General features: G+C 41.4%; 1 protein-coding gene across 1 annotated transcript; it reads right to left on the bottom strand.

Annotated features, from left to right (window-relative positions):
- Window positions 1–1,099: 1,099 nt before the first annotated feature.
- taf9 (TAF9 RNA polymerase II, TATA box binding protein (TBP)-associated factor) lies at window positions 1,100–4,486 on the bottom strand. The gene is made up of 7 exons (XM_085289949.1): window positions 4,345–4,486; window positions 3,626–3,707; window positions 3,339–3,475; window positions 3,019–3,153; window positions 2,860–2,941; window positions 2,654–2,767; window positions 1,100–2,418 (listed from the first exon to the last, which is right to left on the bottom strand). The coding sequence occupies exons 1-7, from the start codon at window positions 4,378–4,380 to the stop codon at window positions 2,261–2,263; spliced, it is 744 nt and encodes a 247-aa protein (XP_085146075.1). The 5' UTR covers window positions 4,381–4,486; the 3' UTR covers window positions 1,100–2,260.
- Between the last annotated feature and the right edge of the window lie 6,001 nt (window positions 4,487–10,487).

Raw genomic sequence — 10,487 nt, 5'->3', positions numbered from 1 at the left:
TGTGTCCTTGATCCAACACAGCTGATTGAAATGGCTAAATGGCCTCCTCAACATGTCTTGAAGGCTGTATCTCAATTCAGGGTCTGCAGCCTTAAAGGCCGCATTTTAAGGCCGATTATGTCACAGCGGCGCGCCGAAGGCTGTCCCAATTCGAAGGCTGCTCGAAATGCGGCCCTCACATGCGTCCTTCATTTCCCTGAATTTTAAGGATGTGGTGGTGTAGACTTAGTGGCCCAACATATCCCAGAATGCATAGCGCGGCGGTGCGTGTGGATAATTTTGCCGAAAAAAACGGCGGATGAGGGGCAGCCGAAGAGTGAACTTTAAGTACTGAATATTATGTCACTTATTTATGTGCAAATGTTTAATAACGAAGAACATTAAAACATTACTGTTGGCCACATGTCGGCAAAGTCATGTGACATTAGTGACGTTTGTACTAACTTGGTTTTAAAGCCTTTACTTTAAAATATACGCCGTTCAATAGCTGAGCTTAATCAGAGAATGATCAAAGCTCATGTAGAAACAAACAAATGAACACAAGATTTTCTCCTTCATCTCTGTCAAACAAAGCTGTATGACACGTTTCCAGCTGTTAGTATCATGGTTGCTAGACCGCCCCATTTCACAAGCCTCGCACTTCCGGCCTTAGCGGTCTTTAAGTACGCGGCCCTTGTGGACCGTTAAGGCTGCAGACCCTGAATTGGGATACAGCCATGGACAGCTACTTCCGTGCAACTGATATAAGATGCGGTAAGCTGAAGACAGCTTCAACCGTCTGTTTGTTGAAAAATAGTAACATGACCGCATTTTCTTAGTTAGTAACGGTAACGCCGTTGTAACGATAGAAATAGTAATTAGTTAGTTACTCGTTACTGAAAAAAGTAACACCGTTATTCCCATCCCTGGTGCTCAGTAACATCCAAACTAGTCTGATACCACATCAGCAATATTACTGGTCAGATAAATGCATTTAAAATACCCCGACATGAAAAACAAAATCCAGCCGAGCGCTAAAGTTTCCATGTGAAAATCTGCACTTTACGTTCATGCTCTTAAAGAAAAAAAAATAAACCAGCATATAAGGTCTGACAGGAGAGAAGTCTCAATTATTTTAATGTTCAGTGTCTCTTCCAAGGCTAAATTATGCTAAAGGTGACTTGAACTGGGTGAAGATCATTTTTTTCCCTGATAAAACATACTTTTCATCAGAATACATTAAAGCAGAATAGTCCATGGCAAACTGAATTACTGCATTTCCCCCGTATACATCTTAAAACATATCATCCAGGACCCAATAAAAACTAAAGCAACACAACGAAAGTCACAACTACAATGTTTGAACAAAAAGTAGAGGGCCCATGATAGAGCCCTGTGGAACTCCACACCAGTAAGAAAACACAACCCCCCCCAATGTGGTCTCTTTATTACATTTTTATAAATCAAGGGGGGAGTAAAATAGTTCAGGTCGAGCCTTTAAAGGCTTTTTAAACATGTGTACTCATGTTTTCTGACTAAAGTAACCATTTTCAGAACTATATAATTGTATGCAGTCTATTTTAACATGCAGTTTCTCATTAAACCACAAAACTGTGTCTGTGTCACAGTGAAGGATCCCTCCATCCTTCTTAATCTGATACTGTCAAACATCCAGATGCCGTTACCAAAAAGTACTTACACCACAATATAAAGAAATGTATTATATTTAAAAAAAAAAAAAAAAAGTATCACCACTTTGATGTACAGTTGTTCAGGATCAAATTATCAGTTTGTGTATACGTCTGTAAACATAATTATTTCTGCTGTAAAGTTTTAACATGTGAATCTATGAGGAGTGACTCACTGTTGGATATTAGTGGAATTATTGGTTTTCATCAATTTCATAAAAATAAAAATAAAAAAAAAACCCACAAATGTTTGACTTAAATGTTTTAGGGATTTTTTTTTCAGAAGTGAACATTTTTCACTACAGGACTCAAAAGTGAAACCTTCAGATATATAAGTTAAAAACTCTTCTTGTTCTAAATGTAAATTTTGGGTTCCAACAAACAGACGTGATCACATCTTTTATTCATTTTATTGAGAATCACTTCACTTTTCCTTCGCCCTGCAGCTTTGAACCCACCGTCCAGCTTCAGTCCCGCTGTGAGCAGGCGTCGTGTTCCTCTCAAACAAACTGTCAGGAGCCTCCTACAGTCTCTACTGAGATAATTTTTTATAGGTCAGTACAAAAGTGGCAATGGCGGCATCGCATTCAGCGTCATAAAGCGTCGTAGTCGTCGTCGTCTTCATGCTTCCTCTTCAGCGACTCTCCGCCGGAGTTCTGTGACACCATGTTGGTCGTAATGAGGATGTTCTTGGAGCCAATCAGAGATGGGTTGATGAGGACGTTGGAGACAGCGGGTGTGGATGGCGTTGCTATGGGGACAGAGCGAGCATCAAGGTTTTTATATAAGTAAACTGTTCATTTAAACATGATTCTGTTTGGCCATTAAAATGTTTCTCTGGACAGATTTTTGTCCGTGTGTTCAGGAGTTGGTGGAGAACTTTTTAACAGTTTCTTCCACATTAAAGTGTTTTTCACAGGTATTCATACGTCTGACTCTTGTTCCATCAAAGCATGAAGCAAAAAATAAAACGGCTCTGTTCTTACTGGGTTTGGTGGTGGTCGTCTGAGAGGGCGGCGGGATCTGCACAGTGAACCTCTGACCCGTCAAAGACACTGGAGTCCCGACTTTAGTGGTGACCGACTGCACAGACGGCGTCCCTGAGGAGGAAATGGCGCTACGCTTTCAGCATCCAGAATCGTACTTTAATACTTGGATTTATAAATCACATAATGATAAAGCTGAAACTCACCGAGCGTGGGCGTGGTCGGCCTGCTGGTGACGGCGCCGACACTGAGGCGAGGCACCGATATCCTGTTGGCAGACGACGACACCTGGAAAATAAACTGTTGGTAACCACAAACAAAGACAACGTGAAAGCTGAGGATGACCACGAGAGGTTGTGTCTCACCTTCTTCTGTATGGACTTCAGTCTGTAGTTGGGGGCGGTCAGACAGTAGCGGTCTGGGGGCAGCCGGGGGCCGGTGTAGGGCTTGATGAGAGGGAGGGGGGTCTGGTTCTTCTGCCTGGCAACCTCCAACAGGAACTGGAAACACAGAGAGGGTGAAGCAGCTATCAGATCAGCCCTGTCGCTACAGTCAGCTGGTTCCTGTAGAGTGACGGTCTTAATGATCAGAATAGAATCTGCAGTCTCCATTTTCCTCACTGACATTCTAGACCCCTGACGAACGAATCAAGAAGCGAACGTTACACCCATCTGTGAAGACTTACATCTCGTGGCGGAGGTGAGGTGAACGACTGATCCATGCGGCACTGGATGGCCAGTCTGATGTCGTCGGCGTCCACGTTGGACTTGTTGGCGTGTGAGGCGTAGGTTTTGGCATCTTCGATGATGGTGGTCACGTATCCTGTGGACACAAACAACAACTGAGTTGTTCAGAACAGCTCCTGCATGATTCGCAGTTCAGAATAATCCTTCTTTGTCCGAGAGTGTCAGAAATATTCAGTCGGGATATCAGAGCATTGTTCCCATTGGCTCTGAAACAGAAATAACTTACTGTAGGTGAACTCCAGCATCTGGTTGATGACTCTGGGCTCATACTCTGTGATTCCCATGTCCTTCAGGATCTGGATCATCACCTACAGAGGAAACGAATAACTTAAAATCTCAGTGCAACAAACTCAAACATGCTCTCAATTTTACTTTTCCCGCAGATTTTTACTGCATCTCCCATTTTTACTCTCTGGAAAACTGTCAGGATAAAAGAAGCTGGATAAATAAATTATCCCGGAAACGTGGTGCTGGAGCGAGGTACAGCGTCCGGCCTTGTCTCGCAGGGTGCACCAAACCAGGGTATTTACAAACACACCATAGGGTGACAAACGGCTTCACCAAAGCACCAACAGCTCGCGACTAAAGGCTAGGCTAGAGTGCGGCTGCTATTGTTTTGAACGGCAACGTTGCTAAGCTAAGCAGGCTATCATGTTGCACAACTGCAAAGGGTCACCAATTAATCAACACAAATCCAGCAACAAAGTTCACCATCAGACAATAAACGGGAGAAGAAACTCCCCAATGTGAACCAAATTTGCACCAAAACACCGACAGGCTCGCAGCTAGGCTAGCATGTTAGCCGCTATTGCTTTGAGTTGCAGTGTCGCTAGCTAAGACAGGCCAGTCTAGCTAACGAGCAACGCGGATGCATTAAAGATTATCGAGCAAAGCAAAAAGCTCGACTCAAACTGTACAATATAAATGAAAAAGCTCGTTTCTGACCTGAGCATCTTTCGGGATTGTTTTCGGAGCAGACATTTTAACTTCCCTCGCTGCGCCTTTGCTTCCTCTTCTTCTACTGTTTCCGTTCACAGCTGAGCCATTGACCGAATCCGGAAATGAAAGAAAACACAGGAACTGCAACTGCTCCGAGTTAAAAGCTTTCAAAATAAACCTCAAATTTATAAATCAGAAAAATCAAGATTTTATTAATTTCTTTTACAACTAACACCTGATGTCTCGTATTATGTAGACAAATTTAATTAACAAAACAAGATAAGTAATACGAAACACATAATAACACGTTTTAATAAACTTCAAAGTACAATAAAAGTAAGTCATTAAAGTTGAGCAAATCTAGGTTTTTGATTTGTCTCTTATTCCCGTTTTAATCATTTTGCTTACATCACGAGATAAGTTTATCATTGATTTAAACTGATGTTTTTTCTACTTTATGTCTTTTAAATATGACAAAGTTCTACCTCTAAATATTCATGGTTTAAACTTTTGAGTATCTTTGAGGTTATAACTACACAGTACCTGCAGGGGGCGCCACAGGAAGACATATTGAACTCTAAAGCCTGCGTGAAAAATAAGCTACAAACCAAAGTTATCAAACTAAACCAAACATGTGGAAAACATCTAAAAATGTAATTCACTGAAATTAAAACAAGAAGAATCTCTGAAACAATCAGTCTGCATTTTTCTTTTATTTTTGGCTGCTTGACAAACAAAAAATTAATCAGAAAATTAACACTTAAAACTTTTTAAATGGTTGAATATTTCTATGACACTCTTTTAGGAAAAATCTGCTGAATGAAATTAAATTAAACTGAAAACTATAAACTATTTTTTATTGAATCTCACAAACACAAACTTCTGCTTCTTTTTCATTTGCAGGTTAATTTTAGTGACAAATAACACGAATAATAATAATAATAATAATAATAATAATAATAATAATAATAATAATAATAACTGTGGCACAGTGACTTGGAAATAAGAAGAAAAACTTGATGACGAGATAAGAAGAAGTGTTTTCTGAGAGGTGATAAAAAACGTTCACTGTCACTCACCTCTGAGACTAAAGAGGAGTCTCTGCAGGTTTCCAGGTGTTCCTAAATACTTGATCCAAACACAAGGATGGGAATAACGCCGCCACGAGAGGGAAGCGGACGTTACAGCCTGAAGGCCTCGCGGTAAGAAGAGGAAGCGAGCCACTGCATGACCAACGCTCTGATGAGACTTTGGAATTCGTCACATTTCACCATCACACTGTGTTTGCTGAGCAAGAAGTAAGACTCTGTTTACATACGTGTACAATAAAATAACATTTATTGAGCTTTAACACTCGACTCAACACGCACCAAATTAAGTCACAGATAAACATTAAATCACAGCTTTATCTGCTGCCTGATAACCCAGATATATCTATGATAATCAGGATTTTTTATTATTTCCCAGGATATTCCGACACCATTGGAGCAGCGATCAAAGGCAACCAGACCTCCACTTTTGGGGTCCCCAATCATCTTACGGCCATTTTTTACTCCAATGAGACCAAAGTTTACATAAATAGCTTGAAGTTGTATTCAATGATATCTCCAACTGCTGATGGAACCATGAACGCATCATGAGAGTGTTTACTGAAGCATTTATGACCAGAAGAGTCGCCGCCTCCTGGACATTTCAAATTATACAGGTTTAAAGGACTGTAGATCTGTGGCCTCCCACATCGAAGAGGACTCTGAAATATAGACTTGAGGATAATCGCTTGATATCAGCAAGGATGGATGAACATCCGACTCCTCCTACGTCAGCTCTGCAGATAAGAGTCCCAGCGTGGAGCCAAAACACCGCCGACACCATCCACAGAGGTCTGGGTCATGGACTTCACCCAGGAGCCATTAGAGAATAAAGCTTTGATATGGAGTCAGATTTTGATAAACAGAGTGATGCTGTGTTCTTCCCACAGCTGAGCTCATCATCAAACACGCTTTTCTCAAATAACCATTCATCAGCTCGCCGCAGACAGCATTCCTGTATTTACCCGCAGCGTTTATGACACACATTCTCCCCATAAAGCCATGAGAACCGCCACACCTCGCCGACTGTACGCTGCTCTGTGTGCATGACAGTGTGTGTGTGTGTGTGTTTAAATGATTAACCTTTACAGTCTCTAAGGCTTGTAAACGAGGGTGCTCATATCTGCAGAAAAACTTCAACAGCGAGGCGGAAATCCTGCCGCAGACATTATTTTAGTTTCATCTCACTGACGAATGAACGAGTCTCTGGCTGTCTTTAGCATGACAGCTTTCCACAGGTAACTGGAGGTGTACTTACACGACGAGCTTTTACTCTGAGTACTCAAAGTGCTTTCACACTGTTTTCTCCGTGTTAAGTGTGAAATGCTGAACAGCTGAGCATCGCTGAAACACCACCGTCTGCCCGAGTGCTGTTACAGTGTTGAACCACAAAGAACTAAAACAGCTCTCACAGAAAAAAATCAGTAATGAGCATGTTTTACAGTGACCTTTGACCTTTGTTTGTAACGTAGCAGTTACCACACTGAGTGTATAAATCCCTCGAACCTGCTCTCATTATAATATATAAAAATATAAGTTATGTTACTGAACATTTTTTGTCAGTTCAATTAATATAATCATGATAGTATGGGCAAAACATTAGGAACACCTTGCTGCGTGAGCCTGAGGCTGCAGGCGTTTCTTTGACTTGTAGCATATTTTGCAGTTTGTTTGTCGCCTGCTTCCCTTCTTCCTCCAGCTCGCTTCTGCAGTGTTGGGGAGTAACATGTGTTTAAAATACAAAATATGAGTAACCGTTTAAAAAGGTGGTAATCAGAATACAGTTACTTTGTTGAAATAAAGGCGGTCTTTCCTGTTTCATATGTTCGGCTATGCCGTCTCTATTTTTGGTGATTCCACGCCGGTGGAAACCCAAACACGCATTAAGAGGCTCTAATGTCTGTGTCTCAATCTCGCGGCTCATGTCACCTCTACTTGCGGCTGCACAATGACGTGAAGAAACATTTTTAAAAAGTGTTATTCAAAAAAAGATTTAATATGAAGGCAACAGGCAGAGTGTTACAGGCATAGCATGTATGAAGCATGTAAATATAATAATAACCACTGACGAGCCCAGCTGTAAGTAAGCTGTTAAGACTCGACTGTACGCTGTGTTCGTGTTTTCCTCTGAAACAATAAGCTCCGTTGCAGCAGTCTTTCAACGCCTCTCTCTGTCTCTGCTAGCAAACTTGACCCAGACAACAAAGTAAAGCTAGTTTTCAGCTACAAGCCCGACACGAACCCGACGTATCAGCCAGAGGTCCTTTTACTACGGTTCGGAGCCGCGGACCTGTTTTATATACGCGAGGAATAGTTTTCTATACCAGATCTCAAAGTCAAAAACCAACAGACTTAAAAACTCCTTTGTCCCACACGCCATCAGACTGTTTAACTCCTCACTGGAGGGGAGAGGGAGGGGAGACAGGGGGACAAGGGAGGGGGGAACAACTGAGTTGTAGGTGCTTTTCTACACTGTGCAATATTTGTTTTTTGTTTTGTCTTTTTTTTTCTTATATTCGACTGTGCAATATACTCACTCAATCCTATTTATCCATATTGTATATTCTGTATCTATATATGTGTATATATGGTGTATTTATGCTTATATCCTTACTCTCATTCCCCTTAATGTATCTGTAACATGGAACTTCTTACGGTGCTTTGCTACTGGAAACTGAATTTCCCGGAGGAACCCACCCGAGGGATTAATAAAGTTTCATCTAATCACTGCAAAAAGTGCAGCCTTACCTAATGTCCACCTACTGTTACTCATTTATATTAAGATTTAAACATCTGGTTGGTGTTGGTGTGGAGAGTAGCCTTCAGTAATAGTAATAAATCACACAGCAATGGGACATTCATGTAGTTGTAAAAAGCATGATAATATATTAAGTAATCCAAAGTATTTGGAATACGTTACATTTTGGGGCATGTAATCTGTAATCTGTAGTGGAATACATTTTAAAAGTAACCTTCTTAAAACTGCTCATCGACTTGTCCTGGTGTTAAAAGTCGCGCTCAGTCACAGGTGCAGTCTGGGTAAATAGTGGTGGAGGGGGTGAGGGGCAGGAAGAGCGGGCCGTTAGCATGCTTTAGCAGAATTTGCATTTTCAGCAGGCAGCAGCTCAGAGGTGTGAGTCCTTCTCGGTCATCCCAGGGTCATGACCTTTAACCTCCCCCCAGGTGTGCAGTAGGACACGGGTTAATAGTGCTGTTAAAGAAACCGTAGAGACGATTACAAAGCAAACAGTGACTCTTGTCACTCTTTCATCAGCCCGCTCTCATATGACCTGATTAAGAGGACAGCAGAGACCCCAGTTACACGTTATTAATTACAAACACCTGTCAGAGTGAGGTCGACAGGTGTTTGTCCCTCCGGGGTAAGTCAGATCGAACCTCATGCAGGGAGGGCCTCAGTGAGCTAATCAAATATGAAAACACACATAAATCAACTAATTGGCGAAGTCGAGCTGTGGGATGGGCCGCTTTGATGGAGCAAACGAGCGTGTTTGTTCTTGAACTTCAGTCGCCACATTTCCACACCACTTAGGCGGCTCGTCATTGATCGAGGTCAGGACTAAATGCTGGACTCCTGCACCTACATTGTCTTTTAGTTACTGGTTAGAGAGATATTGTTGGCAGCTATGGATAAATGAATGCACCAGTAAATGCAGTGTGAGCCAGCTGTGTCCTAAAGCTCATGAACATGTGTAACTGCAGATATCATGACCCCGCTACCTGGGTCAAAAACAATGCTGACAGTGAAGGTCAAATGCGGAACAAAGAAAACTGAGGGCAGGATATTATTCGGTCCAAACATCACCTGGGCCCAGAAAGTGAAGCCAGTGTGGAAATGCCTAAAACATGCATTCTATCTAACGACCAGCAGGGGGCAAACCAACTCTGATTGTATAGAAGTCTATGAGAAAACGACCCCACTCATCAGATGAACGATCATCCCAGAAAACACCTCCCTGATGAGGTTATTGCATCACGCACTAGTTTCAAATGTTACTGAATAAAACATGATGATAATTTTGTAAATGATGGCACAGGGAGGGATGCTTTGGCCAACATCTAGTGGCCTGTCAAAGGTACTGCACTTTGGTTTCAGGCTCAAAATCTAAACTGAATCAAACTTTGTGCTTGTTAAAAGATAACTGAGAATGATGCTGTGGTATTCAAAGTGTGCTTTTCTGTTTGCTCGTCTGTCTTTCTCTTTTTGCTGATGTGAGTGTAAAGTCTGTGCAGGAGTAAAGTCTGGGAAGCATGAGCTCTGCAAACACTCAAAGAAATGATTCACAGAAAACTGAAACCTGCAGGCAGAGCAACAACACAATGTGATGATCTCTGTGATTGCAGCTCCCCGTACATATAAAACATTAAGATGATTGAGGATATAATCCGAACACGAGTGTCATATAAAATTATACAAGGAGCGATGAACTCCAAACGCCCCATGACTTCCTTTTACTTTTTTTGCTGGTTAACTATTGACTGTGTTTAACAGCCTGGAGGCCGAAGAGGAAGAAACACAGAGCTGAAACTCTTAGAGAAGGGAAAGCAAAATAATTCATCATTATTTAACTCACAGGTTTTGATGCTAATGTTTGGTCTCTGTTATTAAAGCTCAAAGTGTTAGCATATAAATGGTTTCAGGGTAAATACAGGTCATGGTTTGGTAGGATGAAACCTTGGCAGCACAAGTCAGCCAGCCTCAAAAAAGACTCACTGTAATTGTGATAATTACAGTTAATGGTAAAAACTGGATGTATGACAAAGTCTTTAAAGATTATGAGCTAAAAAATGAGTCCGACAAAATTTCGATTATGCTACAAAAAGTCAAAATCATGAGAAACTAATTATGAGATAAACTGCTGACAGTAACAAAGTTTACATTCTCAAGTGTGCAGAGAAAAAAATGTAAAAGTCAAAATGAAATCTAAAAACTAATTATTCGATTTTTTTTTTACCTGAAAGAACATGAAAACTTCCAGTATGAGTCTCAGTTAATGCGTTTGCCTGTGTGATGTAAGGACACTGGTACAGGTCCTGCTGCTC

Source organism: Mchenga conophoros, linkage group LG10 (assembly GCF_057382185.1).
Source record: "Mchenga conophoros isolate Kocher_MC1m ecotype Shallow Benthic linkage group LG10, M_conophoros_male_GT1.1, whole genome shotgun sequence".
Classification (NCBI taxonomy): Eukaryota; Metazoa; Chordata; class Actinopteri; order Cichliformes; family Cichlidae; genus Mchenga; species Mchenga conophoros.
The sequence above is the reverse complement of the archived record's forward strand: the minus strand, read 5'-3'. Positions and strand labels throughout refer to the sequence as shown.